The sequence below is a fragment of the Rosa chinensis genome, chromosome 5 (assembly GCF_002994745.2).
Source record: "Rosa chinensis cultivar Old Blush chromosome 5, RchiOBHm-V2, whole genome shotgun sequence".
Lineage (NCBI taxonomy): Eukaryota > Viridiplantae > Streptophyta > Magnoliopsida > Rosales > Rosaceae > Rosa > Rosa chinensis.
In genome coordinates, this window is record NC_037092.1 from 36,509,839 (window position 1) to 36,528,242 (window position 18,404).

Here is an 18,404-nt window from a genome sequence, read left to right on the forward strand (position 1 = left end):
AAACCTCCATCAATACTTGTGTGAGCCGCTGTTCCAAAACATGGGAAAATGCAGCATGCTTTTCTTCCCAACTACCCATAATGAAGAATTTCACCACACGCTATTGGTCTTTGACAAGGACATATCGCAATGGCTGCATTTTGATTCAATGAAACCAAGAAGAGCAGGAACAGGGGAGTGCTTTAAAAGCATAAAAAAATTGGTAAGAAACTTCTTACTGACCATGTATCTGACCATGTAACTATCACTCACTAATCTGTTAAAAAATACAGGTTGAAATGGTCGAGCTGTGGATGAGAGCAGTCAAAGATCAAGCAGACGATATGCTGCAGCAAGGCAGCCGAATTAAATTTGACAAGAGTCAAAGCACTCACATAAAATTAAAGATGGTTGAAAGTATTTTGAGCGATGATGAGATAAGAACAATAAGGTGGATAAAGGAAAATTATGACGGTGGAAGGATCCCTTTGAACCATGCCAGAATCTGCCCCCAACAAGACGAAGGATCGTAAGTCTATATTCAAAAATTTAAAATGATAACTTTACTGTTACTAAGTTGGTCAAAATCATTAACATGAAATTTTTAATTGACAACAGATTAGATTGCGGAGCTTTTGTAATGTATTACATGGACAGGATGGCAAAAGAGGAGAAGATGCCAAACAAAGTCACCAAAGCTCAGATCATGAAATTCAAAGCTCAAATATTCAAAAAATTTGCTGTACATAAGCAAAGCTGGAACTCAGCAAATTAAGAATATTAGATATTTGTTTGTTTACTTCAGAAATTTAGAAATTTGTTGTTTAGTTCAGACTATGACTTGTATGGATCTTTTTATTCAAGATTAATGCATCTTCTGAATTCATAGGACAAGTCACTAACTTGGCAAGTGTCAAAGTAACTGGCCAAGTCACTTTCCATGTAACTGACAAAGTAACTGGCCAAGTCACTGTCCATGTAAATGCGGAAAAAGTCATTGTCCATGTATATGGCGAAGTCACTGGCCAAGTCACTGTCCATGTAACTGACAAAGTAACTGGCCAAGTAAAGTCGCTGGCCAAGTCACTGTACATGTAAATGCGGAAGTCACTGGCCAATGAGTTGGGCAAGTGAAGTCACTGGCCAAGTCATTGGCCATGTGATTGTTAAATAACCAACATCACAAACTATGTTACTTACACTTCATTCTTTGCAGAGTATACTTCTGGGATGGAAGACGGTATGGAGCACAGGTTTCAAGACAGGATTTAAAAGACATAACCATGTAACTGACAATGTATATAACTGAACATGTAACTAAGCATGTAGCTGAATATGTAACTGGACAAAAAACATTAAAACTCTAAGTCACTAGAGAAGTCACAACCAAAATGATATTTCTATTTCAGTTTGCAGCGTGCCGCTGCAACGCAACAAACCAAAGTTGCATACTTCATTTTTTAATTGTCATTAATATTTGTAGCGTGCCGCTGCACCTCAAAAACCAAAAAAAAATTTTACAGCTAATTTTTTTATTTTTCATTAACATTTGCAGCGTGCCGCTGCACCGCAACGGCAGCGTTCCGCTGCCAATAACCAAATCTATATGCAGTGATCCAACTACAAGTCATTGAACAAGAAACTGCCAAGATAACTAAAAACTAATGTCAATGGACAAGTCAATGTAAATCTAAAGAAAATGGTTATGTCACTGTACATGTAACTATTAAAAACCTGTAGGACACAGAATACTGAAGAATTTATAAAAGAAGAAAGCAGATACACTGTCTCATAGTCAAAAAAAATTCCAATGAGTAAGCACTAATCATTTATTGAAAAAAATGAAAAATCAAAACAAAATTTCAAATTGTATTGGAGTCACTTGCTATGTCACTGTTAAAGGCATGTAAGCAGAATAGAACCTATATCGGAGCTGTACAACTCTTTCTGTTGTGACCATCACATTTTTCGCACCTACCACACTTGATCACCCTGGTTTGCTCGCTCCTTTTTCTGAACCTCTTCTTTCTAGGCCTTCCCGGTGGTCTTCTAGTCAAAGGAGGCTGCAATATCACTGCATCTCTACCAAAATCATGCACTTGCTTCGAAATAGAGGGAAGAGGATTAATTGGGAAAGAATAAGTTTCTCGATATTTCTCCACCTTATACAGCTCATTGACATACAAATACGGGGAAGAACCATGTTGTTGGATCACTACAAGGGCATGGGAACATGGGAAGCCATACAGCTGCCATTCTCCACACGAACAAAAGTGAGTTTCCAAATTTACCATGCTATTGTACTTCTGGCAGTGAACTTCATACACATAGGTATCAGACCTGCTCACTCTCCAATGCCTTCCGACTTCCAAATTCTCCTTCAGCTTCTTTTCAATCAACGGGCACAACTCAGAGAACCATTCTTGAGCATCCTGCTTCCGAGCAGCAATTGAAGCCATGGACTTCACTCTAATCCATCATTAATATCAAGAATAGGAAGACTCTTCAAAGGCAACACCCAATTATTGAAAGACTCAGCCAAGTTATTTGTCATTTCACCAAATCTTTCACCGTTAAAGTAAGCCATACACCAGTTCTCCTTGGGAAGATCCTCCAGAAATTGAGCAACTATGTCGCCACCTTCACTCCTCAAGATTTCCATGTTGAACTCATACATCTCCGGTGTGCGAGAATAAGCACAACACATAAACAAGTAAGGAATCCGATCCTTAAGGTAAGAACCAGCTGGAAATTTGTCAGAAAGGTTAGCCATCAGATGTCTAAAACAAAACCCATGTGGATTATTGGGAAACACCCTAGGGAAGGCACTAACAAGCCCAACATGACGATCAGAAATGAATGTCACCCTCCTCATAGGGTGTTTTGCAAACTCTTCAGCCAAAACCTCAAGAAAAAATCTCCAATTACTCTCATTTTCTGAATCCACAATAGCATAAGCAACTGGATACAAGCTTGAACAGAAAAACAAAATGATGTCACTGTCATGTAACTGTTAATGTCACTGACCATGTCGCTGACATAACTGCATATTACTTGACAGTGACATGGCTAGAGACATGTCATTCAAATCACAGAACATTTAAGTCACTGGACATGTAACTGTCAATGAACATGTAACTGACAATGTCAGTAGCAATAAAAATAAAAAACTAGAAATAATGAAGGAGATTTCAACCTTGATTGGCATCCTTTGCCGATGCAGCAATAATCTGCCCCTTGTACTTATTGGTAATGAATGTAGCATCAATGAAAAGAATAGGTCTACAAAATTGAAAACCCTTCATCCATGCACCATAGGTCACAAACATGCGCTGAAACCTGTGTGTTTCTCGATGAAACTCAACCACTATCCTAGAGTCGGGGTTTGACTTCATAACAGACTCACTGAACCAAAGTAGCTGAGCATAAGACTCAGCTTCATCACCATGCAGGGCTGTTTTTGCCAACTCCGTACCATACCAAACTGTACGATAAGGAACATCCAAACCATAATCACTCTTGATCTCATCAGCTATATCAATTGGCTTTTTGTTTGGATTCGCACGAATCTTATCAAGCACAATAGACTTGACAACCTTGGATCCCATCATCTTACTCTTCTGCAAACGAATCACACCATGACAAGTGTGAACATTAACCAACCTTTTAATCATAAAGAAACCATTAACCCTGCATAAATAAGCCTTCACAAGCCAATTGCAGCCCTGAGAATGTTTCTTAGAACACTGAGCAATAACACGAACCTTGTCATTTCTAACAAACTCATATGAAAAACCAATTTCTATGGCATACTTACACAGCTTATCTCTAAACTCAACAACCCCACCCTCAAACTTTTGGCCTTCAGAATGAATATAACTCTCCCAACCTTTCGTCATATAACTCTTCGGTGCCTCTGCCCTATAACACCCCAAATAATCATTCTCCTCAAGCATGGTACTAGAATCCTCATTTACTGTATTACTCACCACGCTTTCACTAATAGAAGGCAAATCAGTCACAAACACTTCAACGAAATCAGAATTGTAACGAACCAAATTCCTAAAAATCATTCTCATATCAACTTCACTCTCTAGAAAACATGAACTAGAATCCGGAGGAATAATGTACCTCAACATGAAATTTCCTTGAATCAAATCCGGAAAACGAGAGCGTATTGATTTGCATAGGTCAACAAACGACCAATTATGCAACAATGGAACTGTCGCTGCTTCACCAGAATAAATAAACTTGACAACATAGCTAGTATCCATAACAACTGCATAAGAATAAAACAAAATCACTATCCATGTCACTACTAAGAAAATCAACAGAATCAACACAAACAAGTCACTGCCAAAGTAACTGTTAAAGCCTGAACAAAACAGCAGTATTAAAAATGTAACTGGCCATGTCACTGATAAAAAAAAACACAGTATAGAACAAATATAGTACCGCAATAGCACAAAACATCATCAACAATTCAACATAGAATTGAGTCGACGAAGGAGAAGAACACAGTAATCCAAAACGAATAATTCAACAATTTAACACAAACAACAAAAAAACACTGCAAAATCCAAAACGAACAAATTCACAGAGAGAAGGCTTACAGATCAAATCAGAGAAAACCAGAGAGAGGAAGAAATACAGAGACCGTAACTAAGCACTGAGTCGACGAAGAAGAAGAACACAATAACGTGATCAAGACGAACACCGACGAAGCCAAAGATCCAGAAAAAGAGAAGAGCCGCGGAAGCTCTAAAACCACTCAAAACTGAGATTTCAGATTGTCACAGAGGCACAAAACTAAATCGGAAGCTTCCGACGGAGAAGAAAAAATCTCAGAAAGAGATCTCCGAACAAATCGAATCGGAAGGTTTCTGATCAAAGGAGAGAGAAAATTTGAGCTCGCAGATTTTGAAATGGAAGGTTATAAAGGTTTATTACCTTAGGGGCAGAATCGGAATGATAAAAATTAAAAACTGACCTTTTATAACATGACCTCATTATTCATAAGGACTAAACTAATATTAATAACAATTCACAGTGGACCTTTTTATCAAGTGGAAAACTATGTGACCTTATTATCATTTCACTCTCTAAAGTGACCTTTTCCATCATTTCCCTTTTTTTTTTTTTTTTTTTTTTTTTTTTTTCTGTTTCTTCGTTTTATTTATTTATTTATTTATTTTTTATATTATTTTGTTTTCAACCTATACACCACAAGTTATAATAGGTTTATAAAAACAAAAAAATACTCTAGGTAGTTGAAAGCCGCTCGCTGGTCTACGATATTTGTGACATATCTCCGATAAAATGAAGAATTTAGGATATATCCCCAATAAAGTGAAGAAATATATGTAAAAAATGATTTTACACTTTATCTGTAAATATCTATATATCTCCAATAAAGTGAAGAAATATCTGTAAAAAATGATTTTACACTTTATCTGTAAATATCTATATATCCCCAATCTGTAATGATTTTACACAAATATTTCTTCACTTTATTGGGGATATATAGATATTTACAAATAAAGTGTAAAATTATTTTTTTACAGATATTTTTTCACTTTATTGGGGATATATCATAAAATTCTTCAATTTATTGGAGATATATCACAAATATCGTAGACCAAAAATGATTTTACATAGATATTTCTTCACTTTATTGGGGATATACAGATATTTATTTACAAATAAAGTGTAAAATTATTTTTTACAAATATTTCTTCACTTTATTAGGGATATATCCTAAAATTCTTCACTTTATCAGAGATATATCACAAATATCGTAGACCAGCGAGCGGCTTTCAACCACCTAGAGTATTTTTTGTTTTTATATAAACCTATTATAACTTGTGGTGTATAGGTTGAAGACAAAATTTAAAAAAAAAAAAAAAAAAACTAAGAAACAGAAACAAAAAAAAAACTAAAAAACAGAAAAATTAATTTTTTTTTATGTTGAAATGACCATTTTAGCCCTCAAAAGTCAAACTTAACGTCCAATTTGGACGGAATAGTAGAAATTGGACACGACTGATTGAAATTGGAAAGTTTAGGGGGTAAAAATTCAAAATTGAAAATACAGGGGGTGAAATGATGACACACCCAAACCTCAGGGGGGTAAACTGAAATTAATCCTTATTTAATTATAACGAAAAATAATTACTACAATTAAAACGATATAATAATTACTATATTATTTATCAAGTAATATTTTACTATAATGTATCAACAAATTAAACGATTTATCAACAAATATAAAGGTCATAATTTTAATAAAAATGTATCTCACCGTTTTACAATAAAAATCAATAAGTACAAATATAAACATCGTTGTAATTACATCATTATTTATCAACTAATTATCTTAATCGTAACAAAAAGCAATTCCTACAATTAAAACGATATTATAATTATTACATTATTTATCATGTAATATTTTACTAGAATGGATCAACAAATTAAATGATTTATCAACAAATACATACCTCATCAACCGCATTCGAACCGCTCTTGTACCAATTTTTCGCTTGCATTAATGCACAATGCCACTCAAAGAGTTCAACCTTCAAAATTTTCCACCTTCCCTGCAAAGATTGGGTTGATCGGCTCTTGGGCCAATTTGCGTCAAAGTGTCGCTTCACGCGCAACCATAAGTCGTTTTTTTTTTTTTTTTTTTTTTTTTTTTCTGATTTGTGCCTACAGCTGGACATTGGCTTACATCTCTTTCCAAGACTTGCACAATTGAACATCTTGCTCATCCGTCCATCTCCTTTTCTCTTCAGTATTATCATCTTCACTTTGATCTCCCACGTGTCCGGTCACTGGACGTGTGTTACCCCTTTGTTCGGCCATATTGGATAATGAAAAATTTGGATGATGAGAGCTATATGAAGAGGAGGAAGGTGTAACTATGAAATCTAATTTTTTGGATATGAGATGTTAGAAAAAATTGTAGGTATTTATAGAGAAATTTTTACAATTTTTTACATTTTTTTTGTTACCGTTTCTAACCGTTAAAACCCAATTCTACTATATTTCAAGGCAACCGTCGGATCCTCAAATGAAATTGAAACCAACGGCCCAGATTAAAGGACCGTTGGATTCAAAAATCTGTTCAGCCAACGGCTCTTGTGCACATGTCTCGACCGCGGCCCACTATATGTCGCTACGCGACAAAAAACTGGGTACCAGGTGCTGCGGGGCTTTCTGCTTGGTCCGTCTGTTTCACACTCTAGTCCATCGCGTGTCTAGTTGGGCGTCAGTGACTGACGTCACCCATGTGTGGAGATCGGGCCGAGCTGGCAGTGAAGATGACTGGGTCAGAAAATTAGTCACAGGCTTGCCCGTTTATTTGCCCTTGGTCATGCAAAGCCAAGACCTGGCTGGTCAAGGTTGGGCCGCTGGAAGCAAAAATATCACTTAGCCCGGTCAACACATCAGCAATGCCCGGTCAAACCGAGACCGCTGGACTTGCTCTTACGAGAGTTTTTTTCTTTTTTGGTCTGCGGGAATTGAAAGAGTTTGTGTCAAAGAAGTTTAGTTGGTTAATGTTTTGGCATTTTCTTCATTTTTTTTTTTTGGTTACGGCATTTTCTTCATTATTTGGACTATGATGTAATCTTTTAATCAAGTTTTTTTATTTTCTTAAAGAGAAAATAAGGTTTCGCTCTGCTAGGGTTTTTCTTTGTTTCTCAGCACAGCCGTCATTATCTCGATATGGTTGATGAGGTCTCCGCCCGTCTCACGTCTTCCTTAGACATCTCTAAGAGAAAGTTCACCCGTTGGGTCACATACTATTTACTACTTTTTATTGTATATTTTCATTATCTGGATCACGAAATACATTGTGCCCGTGACCTAGGGCACGAAATACACTATACTCGTGACCCAAAGGGTGAAAATAGCACTAAAAAGCAGTGAATAGTGGGTGACCCAAAGGGTGAACTTGCTCTAAGAAGGGGAAAGTGAAATTTGGCGGTGGTGGTGGCAGTGCTACTTCAACATCTCTACGCCTTCGACTAATAGCTTTCGGCAAAGAAGAAGATTGATGCAAAAACTCTCGTGGGGATGTCGTCCTCTATTCGGAGTTTCAAGAGCTGTCTTTCAATACGAAGAGGAGCAGTGTAACTGCCCTTCCTCTTAACAGTGTTGCTCGAGGCTGTACTCTCTCCCCTGAATATCACTAGAAACATGTCGATTACACACCAGAATCCTCATAAGCTTTAGGCAAAAGTGCTTGGTGCTTGTTGTTCACCATTTGTTGTTACACATGGGCGAGAGCTATTGCGAGTGATAGTGTGCGAACTAGAAAATCGGCCTCAAATTTAGGGGGGTGATGCAAAGCTTCCAGTTCCAGCTCTATCTTATGGTCCATCGATGATAGGACCTACCCCGGATTTCACCCTGAAATTCGAAGAGGCCCTGCAGGGCCTACCTTGGAAAAAATTCTATCAGAAATTTGGCAGAACTTCCCCTAAAAGTAGACTACCCAAACCTGTAGAAAGACATTTACACTTCTAATATCAAACATCATCCTCAACTCCTGGAGCCACCCTGCTCCCCAAATCACAACATCTCTCAATTTACATTACACAAGTCTCAACTTAACAACATTAATCCCACAAGTTATCAGAGCAATTCTAAAACAAAAGGTATACAAGAATAAAAAGTAAAGAGGGTAAAGGGTCGATAGATCCTACAATGCGAAAATAGTAATAACCATGCATCAACTCCATGTACGCCCAGCCTCAACTAATCTAGCTTGCAAACTGGGCACTTGAAACCGAATGGCTCATAGGAAAGTATTGAAAAACACGTTAGCGTGAGTGGACAAAAATAAATAAATAAATTAAATAATTTAAATGAAGCAAAGTTTAAATACTTTCCCACATGTTCTTCCTTTAAAAACCTCGATATATGCAACGTTGATAAAACATTGGATTAATTTCAGTTTACCCCCCTAAGGTTTGGGGGTGTCATCATTTCACCCCCTGTACTTTCAATTTTGAATTTTTACCCCCTAAACTTTCCAATTTCAATTAGTCGTGTCCAATTTTTACTATTCCGTCCAAATTGGACGTTAAGTTTGACTTTTGAGGGCTAAAATGGTCATTTCAACATAAAAAAATAAAAATAAAAAAATTTCTGTTTTTTTTTTCTCTCTATTTCTTCTTTTTATTTATTTATTTATTATTATTTATTATTATTTTGTCTTCAACATATACACCACAAGTTATAATAGGTTTATAAAAACAAAAAAATACTCTAGGTAGTTGAAAGCCGCTCGCTGGTCTACGATATTTGTGACATATCTCCAATAAAGTGAAGAATTTAGGATATATCCCTAATAAAGTGAAGAAATATCTATAAAAAATAATTTTACACTTTATCTGTAAATAAATATCTGTAAAAAATGATTTTACACAAATATTTCTTCACTTTATTGGGGATATACAAATATTTACAGATAAAGTGTAAAATAATTTTTTACAGATATTTCTTCACTTTATTGGGGATATATCATAAAATTCTTCAATTTATTGGAGATATATCACAAATATCGTAGACCAAAAATGATTTTACCCAGATATTTCTTCACTTTGTTGGGGATATACAAATATTTATTTACAGATAAAGTGTAAAATTATTTTTTACAAATATTTCTTCACTTTATTAGGGATTATATCCTAAAATTCTTCACTTTATCAGAGATATATCACAAATATCGTAGATTAGCGAGCGGCTTTTAACCACCTAGAGTATTTTTTTTGTTTTTATGTAAACCTATTATAACTTGTGGTGTATAGGTTGGAGACAAAAAAAAAAAAACTAAGAAACAGAAGAAAAAAAAAATAAATAAATAAAAAACTAAAAAACAGAAGAATTTTTTTTTAATTTTTTTTTTATGTTGAAATGACCATTTTAGCCCTCAAAAGTCAAACTTAACGTCCAATTTGGACGAAATAGTAGAAATTGGACACGACTGATTGAAATTGGAAAGTTTAGGGGGTAAAAATTCAAAATTGAAAGTATAGGGGGTGAAATGATGACATCCCTAAATCTCAGGGGGGTAAACTGAAATTAATCCAATCCAAGAATCTAATGAAAACATACCAGCCCCGCTGGTTAAGATAAAATCGAACTAGCCTTGCTACTCAAGTAACGCTAGAGTATGGGGAAGAAGAAATCACCATACAACGAAGGAGCCTCCCAGGCTCTATCCTCGACTTCGACCCACAACCACAAAGTAAGTGAGGAGGAACCTCGACTGCAACTCACGTGAGGAGGAGAACTAAAAATAAAGCAACCCAAGTATGGTGAAGGAAACATTTGAAAACCAATAAATCCATAAAGCTTCCCCAAATCTCGCAATAGAAAACAAGAGTATGATTCCCAACCGTACTCGGTAAATCTCAAGAGAAAAATAAAGTAAATCAACGACGTGTCCCACATGTCAAAAGTATTCTTAAATCGATAACCAAATAGTCGGAATTAAAGTAGATTCATAAACAATAACCCAAAAACGAAATCATCGCTAAAGCATTCCCAATGCCAAAACCGAAAGCCAATAAATAATCAAGAAATATAATTCCATCGAAAATCCTATTTCCAAAAATCTTTCACAAATTTCAAAATCGACAAATAAAAATATAGTATATAATTCTGGAAATCACCTCAGAAAATAATTCGCCAAATATCATTATAAATCATAAGTCCAAATCCAAGCATAGAAAACTCACGTTTGAAAATCATGATGGAAAATCCAATAAATATTCAAAACCAAATAATATCTGAAACTAATTAATATACTCGACAAATAATATGATAATTAAGTAAAGCATTAATTCAAGAAATAAACGCATGCATCATCATTTAAAACAAAAACCCACTCACAGTACAATTTTTCTACAAAAATTGTATCGAGTCGCCTTTTAAGTGGATCCATGAAGTGCACGACTTCTTCATTTGGGTTCACAACTGTCAACATCTAATGAGCACTATGGGATAACATAAAAAAAAATTTTGTTATATTACCATTAAAGATATAACTTGGCAGACCAGATGCTTTAATTACTTTTTACGTACCCCGAGTTATATGGAACCACAAAGATTTGCCCTAACCTCCCTTGCCTATACTGATCTGACAAAGACCGAGCCCTTTTAGTGGGATTTCCGCACCCAAGTGTACCAATCTGATCAAGATCGACAAAGGCAACCATATCCACCATCTTACACTTCTTCAAGACTTCATGAAGGTAGCTACAAATTATTTTGGAATATGAAACTGTTAAAAGTACTTCAAAACAGTGATACATACCAATCAAAATTCAGTTGTATAGTGAATTATTCACTATATGCACCAAGCTTGCTTTAATAATTCTTTACCTCATGTAAAACACAAGTACACGATTTGATACTTCTAGCTTGTTGGTCAAGGTATAGAGATCACTTCTAAACAGAAATACTTTCTTTGAATGGCCGAAAAGGTCCGCAGCAAATGTTGTGTGGATGGTGACCCCGTCTCTAAGGAAACTGTTCCCCCGCATGCACAAATCCTTTAATGCCATTGGCAGATTCTGTGGCAAGTTTTCAAGGTCTTTATTGTCATCAAATACATCTCTCATTCTCTTCTTGGTATTAGCACGATTTATTTTCTAGTTGTGTAAACCAATAAGACTACATGTTATCAACTCTTCCCAGATTAACATATTGCAATAGTACATGAAACAAAATTGCATATTGAACAAAATCATTTTCAAACTAGCTAAACTTTACATAAGACTTCTTGGTTATCTTCTGCTCAATGGCTTTAGGGGATGCCTTTTCTCTAGGGATACCAACCAGGTTTCTTGGCTAGGCAACACAAGTACCAATGGCGTCGCTGACAGTGACAATCTCATCCTTCACTGGAATAGGTAGCAGGGCATCATCAACAATGGCTCGAACAACTGAGACGCGCATATTGTCCTTTCCCAATGGAACACCATGTATCAGCTGATTGCTTGATGCAACATTCACTTGAATAATTGTTCCAATAGCAACAATGTCGTCCACCTTATCTACTGTCAGTTCACACTCATGCACCGCAACAGTCATCTCCTAAGACAAACAATGAAAATAAACAATAGTTCACATATTTTAGTTTCATTCATAGTAAGCTACAAACTATAGGAAATGAGAAAAGAGATAAATCAAGGGAATAATGGTGTTACCAGATCATCATTTGCTGAAGTTTTGGGAGCCATGATGTCTCTAACCTCCTCCTCGATTATTGCCGTTAGTTTGTGCTTCCCTTCTAGAACTTCATGGTTCTCTGCAACTAACAGTCCTGCATCATCATTTAAAACCAACCTCTTCTTCACTGCGTTGAGCTCACCATCTGGATTATTCTGCATAACTTTCTTAGCATGCCGGGAACAGCTCCCTTGTCCTGTACCGGCCAGGATGCTGAAGTGGTGTGACAGGTTTTGGTGACTCTATTGGCAGCTTCTTTCCATCAATCTTTGCCTCCAAAGCTGCAAACTTGGCTGTCCAATATGCACGCTCCTCAACAATCACTCTTTCTCTCTCTTGCTGCCATAAAGCTCTTTCATTTGCAAGAATTCTTTCCTTCTCCTCCTCCATTATCATCTTCACAATTTTCCTCACTGTCTCTTCAACACTTTTCTTTCGCCATTTAGGCAGGTCAAAGAATGAAGCTAGTTTGATATAACCTCCAATGCCTCGTACCCTGCCAGGATGCTCGGGTCTCCCCAATGCCAAGGTAAGCACATCATCAGAACCTTGTGTGGTAAGCGATCCATCCGACTTTTTCTGCTTTAACTTTTCCTGACACAAATATATAAACACACTTATGATTCAAGATGTAATACTTGTACAATACCAATAAGCATCTTCAAAGTACCATAAAATGACTTACAATTTTATTGGACGTCTGCTGCACCTCAACTGCTTTAAAGTTACCATTCTTGTCTTGCCGTGCTTAATTTCACCCACATTGTGGCACGATCGAGTTCCTCTATCGGGATTGTCACAGACTATGACACATGAGAAACATATTAGGAGTGGATCTGAAATCACGCTTTACTCATAAAATTTATGTTATGAACCAAAACTAACCAATTCTACTTGTAAATTAGCATATCCTTTACGCACCATATGGTGAGGATACTTGTTTTCCTTTCTTTTTTCTATTTGGGCTTCACGCAGCTCCTACAAAGCAAATGATTAGGAATAAAATTGGATTCAACTTATTCAACATAGGTAAACTGAAACCAACAGATGGACTTAGTTTCTTAGAGTTCACAAACCTAAAATGCATCTGAAATCCTATCAGCAGCAAATTGTTCCCAATGTTCCTTGTTAATGCATCGATAATCATCTGGAGGATTTCCAACAGCTCAGGTGTATCAATGTATGGTATAATGTACTTCTTGGTCAATTTGCTTTTGAATTCCCGCTATTTGTTTGCAGCGGAGGATATCACCAATTTCCTACATTATTTAGGAATCACAAATGCCTCCACCATAAAAACAGAAGAAATATGGTTAGTTTACATCTAAAACTAGTGAAACTCAAAGCTATAAGGTTAGTTTAAGGGACAATTTAAATACCTCAATCAATTCCCATATTTTCTGTTTTTCATCCGGGTCCACTTCTCTCCAATCACCAATGATAATGGGGATCTTTGTACGTGCTAAGACCCTAATGAAAGATTGCATTTCTTTTGCAGCCTTACCAATTGGTTCCCCTTTAATCATTAATCTCCACAGTTAGCCGCTTCCCTCTAATCAGTCGCCTTGTAATGTGACTCATTGTCACCATTCCTCGCTTTAGCAGCCTCAAACCACTTGTTATGTTGATATCTTCCTCATTACTAGCTACCGCTCTCTATGCTCTCTTAGGGGACTGAACACTCTTTCCAGATTTACTGCTTGACACATCCTTCATAGACCGAGCACTAGAACAAGATATGACCTTCTTCTTTTGGGATGCAGCCTTCTTCGTTGGCGACAAAGTCCTCTTCTTTGGGGATCCAGCCTTATTCTTTGGCTATAAAGTCCTCTTCTTTTGGGACACATCCTTCTTATTTGGAGATGTAGCCTTCTTCTTCTTAGACATAGCCATTTTCAATGGTGAAGTTGCCGGTTCTATATCCTTAGGTTTAGGCCTCTTCATTTGCACAACTTTCATTCTTAAAGCGACAGCTTTAACAGCTGCTGCTCTATTCCTTGGTGCCATGATCTGAAATGCATAAGCAAATCTGGTCAGCTACATGTTAAGTAAGATGAAATACGCCACATTTATTATGATAATTAACATGATATATTATGAAAAAGCACACACTGAGGTAATAGAGAAATGATTATGTCAAATATATTTCATCACCTTATAACTTAAACTTTAAAAGCTAAAAGCAACAATTAAAAGAATAAACCCTAAACCCTAATAAGCATAAATATCAAAAACATGATAACCCTATTAGCTACCTATTCCCATAAGTCATGAGGCAAGCTTTCATTGTCAACCCATATTCCTTCGTCGCCATCTCGCATATGTATGCTAGGCTGATGACCATCTACATCATCAAAAGTATCGACTTATGGCATTGTCGGAACAAATGGACTTTCTTCTACTTCTATGTCATGCAGCTCCTCTTCATCATCAACCCTATGGTAATCTTTATCTGGGAACTTCACAACGATTGACCATTTGGCATCAATGGGGTCTTGAATATAGAAAATCCGCTTCACGTGTGTAGCTAAAACAAAAGGGTCATTCACATGCCCTATCCTATTCAGTTTCACTAACGTAAACCCCAGTTCGTCTACTTTGACACCCCTAGTACTCTCTACCCAATCACATTTGAACATTGGTATCCTAAACTTATAGTAGTCTACCTCCCATATATTTTTTATAACACCATAGAAGTCCATATCATTAGTCCTTGGGTTTTGATCCTTTGCACTTGCAACTTGCATTGCATCGGCAACCCAAAAAACTCCACTATTCTGAACTGTTTGGGTACTATCTCGGTCTTTGGTGTTGAAGTCAACTCCATTGACATGGTATGAAGCAAAACTTGACACTTTATTTTTTGGGCCGCCAGCCATCCACCTTATTGTTTCCAAAACATCATTGTCTGGAAACCTCATTTGATTTGCAACCTGCAAAATGGATTCCGAAACATCATTGTCCAGAAACCTCATTTGAATTGTAAACTAAATTTAAAAGTACACTTACACCATTACAGGTGCAAACTGAACTTAGCCTCTCCTTTAACCAATCCCTAAATGTCGCGTCCTGTTTTCCCCTCATCCACTTATTGTTCTTCTTGAACCTAGGGAACGTTAACTCCAATAATTGCATATGCTCCCTAAGTAGAAGAACAAGATAACCAATCAGCAAGATTAATCAAATGCATAAATTATTGTAGGTATTGAAATGACAAAGGAAAAAACAATAGCTACTGTTGAAAACACTTACATGAAGTATGGTTGAGCATCTTCAGTATTTCGTAATACACAAAGGTGTGCTAGCATCAACTCCTTTCCATAAACTGCTACCATGGTTGCGCCTGATAAGGGTTTGCACTGTTTGTAGTGTTCAGGTAGGCTTGTAAAGGGAATTCCCACAGTGGTAGCATCTTTTTCAAGGATACTATCTGGACAAAACTCTATAGCTTCTTCAACAATGTAATTATCAGCAATACACCCCTCAGGAAAATCTCGATTTCGCACCCCTTTGAACACTTTCATGTACCTCTCAAAGGGGTACATCCATCGGAAAAATACCGGACCACACCACTCAACTTCTCTAACAAGATGAACTGTTAAATGAATCATTACGTCGAAAAAGGAAGGTGGGAAGAACTTTTCCAGCAAACAAACTATATCAACCAAATCTGCTTGCATTTGTTTAAGTTTTGAAACATCTATAACTTCACTATAAATTGCCTTAAAGAATAGGCAAAACCGAATAATCGCATACCTAACCGGCTTCTCTAAAACTGATCTTATTGCAACCTGGAGAAGATACTGAATCACCGTATGACAGTCATGAGATTTAAGACCAACCAGTTGTAAATCTTCCATTGAGACCAGATTCCTCATATTTGAGGAGAAACGCACAGGAACCGTCATACCAAAAAAGGAATTGCACATTATTTTCTTCTCTTCTACTCGCAATTTCCAACTAGCCAAAGGCTTAGCCTTTTTTTGGACTAGGTGTAGGCTTCAAATCAGTTCTGATGCCCATATTGACCATGTCCAAAAGAGAAGCACCTCCATCCTTTGTCTTCCTGGGAATGTTCAAGAGGGTACCAATTATAGCATCGCAGCAATTCTTCTCAATGTGCATCACATCAAGAATATGTTGTACTGGAAGATGTTTCCAGTAATCAAGTTCAAAGAAAAATGATTTCTTTTTCCAGCAAGGTCTAGTCTCTTCAGCACCTTTGTAAGGCTCAAAAGGGTTTTTTTTTCCCAAACCTTGTGTTCAAACATTCAACTCTTGACAACACTTCCTCTCCACTTAATGGTGAATGGGCAACATCTTCCTCTATGGTATTGTTGAAGGCAGCAGCTTGCTTGTGATATGGATGATGTCTCGGCAAAAAACGGTGATGCCTCATAAATGTCATTTTCTTACTATGTTTCAACCTATATGGTAGGGTTTCGTCGACACAAATAGGACAAGCATTATATCCTTTGATAATGCTGCCCGAGAGGTTCCCATATGCAGGAAAATCATTAATAGTCCAAAGTAGGACTGCCTTGAGTGTAAATGACTCTTCTCTTACAGCGTTGTACACACCTTCAACCCCCTGCCACAGTTGTTTCAAATCATCTATTAAAGGCTATAAATAGACATCAATATCATTTCCATGCTGTTTCGGTCTAGATATTAACAATGTTAACATCATGTGCTTCCTCTTCATGCATAACCATGGAGGAAGGTTATACGTAACGAGCATAACCGGCCAGCAAGAGTACCGGCTACTTAAAGAACTATGGGGATTAACCCATCTGAGGAAAGGTCTAAACAAAGGTTCCTAGCTTCTCTACCAAATTCTGGCCACTTTGTGTCGACCAATTTCCAGGTCAATGAATCTGATGGATTCCGCATCATGCCATCTTTTTTCCTATTCTCAACATGCCAAGTCAAGTCCTTTGCTGTCTTCGTTGATTGGAACATCCTTTTGAATCTTGAGATTGGTGGGAAGTACCACAATACCTTCCCAGGCACCCATTCCTTCTCAACTTTATCCCTTCCAAGTTTCCATCGTGATTCACCACATATCAAATATCTTGTAGCTTCAGAATGATGCCCTCTATACAACATGCAGTCATTTGGACAAGCATGAATCCTTTCATACCCCATCCCTAATGCTGCAAGTGTTTTTTTAGCCTCATATAGAGAACCGTACCTCATTCCCTTCAGGAAGTAACATGCCAATCATGATTAGCATGTCGGAATAACAAGATCAGTCATTCCGTGTTTTGCTTTCAAGTTGAATGTTTGAATAAGACTGTTCATGACAAGTCCCGCCCCGGATTTCACCCCTGAAATCCGAAGTGACCCTGCGGGACCCACCTTAGAAGAAATTCTACCAAAAATTTGGCGGAACTTCTCCCAAAATTGGCTACCCAAAACCTGTAGAAAGCATATACACTTCTAAATCAATTCATCCTTATGCTCCTGGAGCCACCCTGCTCCCCAAATCAACATCATCCTCCAATTCACAAAATACAAATCTCAACTTGAATAACATAAACCTCATCGATAATCAGAGCGATTCTAACAGAAAGGTATATAAGGAAAACCTAATTCAAGGACAGACGCGGAAGCCATGCTATTGACTATGCCTCAACTCCAATGTACGCCCGACCTCTACAAATTTCGCCTGCAAACTGGGCATTTGAAACCGAAGGGCCCAGGGGAAAAGTATTGAAAACACGTTAGTGTGAGTGGACAAAAATAAACAATTTTAAACAAAAGAGATTTTATACTTTCCCACATTTAATTTATTAAAAAAATCTCCCGATGCATGCACTGATTTAGGAAAACGAAACAAAAGGAGTTCCGCTCAAGAAAACCGACTAGCCCCGCTAGTCCCAAATAACTGAAAGGAAGGATGGAAACTCCGATACTCAACAGAATAAGACCAGCCCCGCTGGTTAAACAGAAATCAGACTAGGCCCCGCTAGTCAAGTAATGATAGGATATGGGGAAGAAATATCACCATACGGGTAATGGAGCCTCCCAGGCTTTACCTACCCTCGACTGCCACTCACACATAGATTGTGCGAGGAGGAGAACTAATAACCTCAACTTCCACTCACACATAGATTGTGTGAGGAGGAGAATATGACCTCGACTGCCACCCACGTGAGGAGGAGAATAAATCACCT

The 18,404-nt window shown here is 37.2% G+C and overlaps 2 protein-coding genes across 2 annotated transcripts; both read right to left on the reverse strand.

The window, feature by feature from the left end:
* Positions 1–1,901: 1,901 nt before the first annotated feature.
* On the reverse strand, positions 1,902–2,438 carry LOC112203736. The gene has a single exon (XM_024344660.1). It carries the CDS (start codon positions 2,436–2,438, stop codon positions 1,902–1,904), a length of 537 nt encoding a protein of 178 aa, XP_024200428.1.
* Positions 2,439–2,443: 5 nt separating this feature from the next.
* On the reverse strand, positions 2,444–12,386 carry LOC112203737. Its single transcript, XM_024344661.1, has 4 exons — positions 12,204–12,386; positions 11,862–12,090; positions 3,176–4,258; positions 2,444–2,940 (listed from the first exon to the last, which is right to left on the reverse strand). The coding sequence occupies exons 1-4, from the start codon at positions 12,384–12,386 to the stop codon at positions 2,444–2,446; spliced, it is 1,992 nt and encodes a 663-aa protein (XP_024200429.1).
* Positions 12,387–18,404: the final 6,018 nt, after the last annotated feature.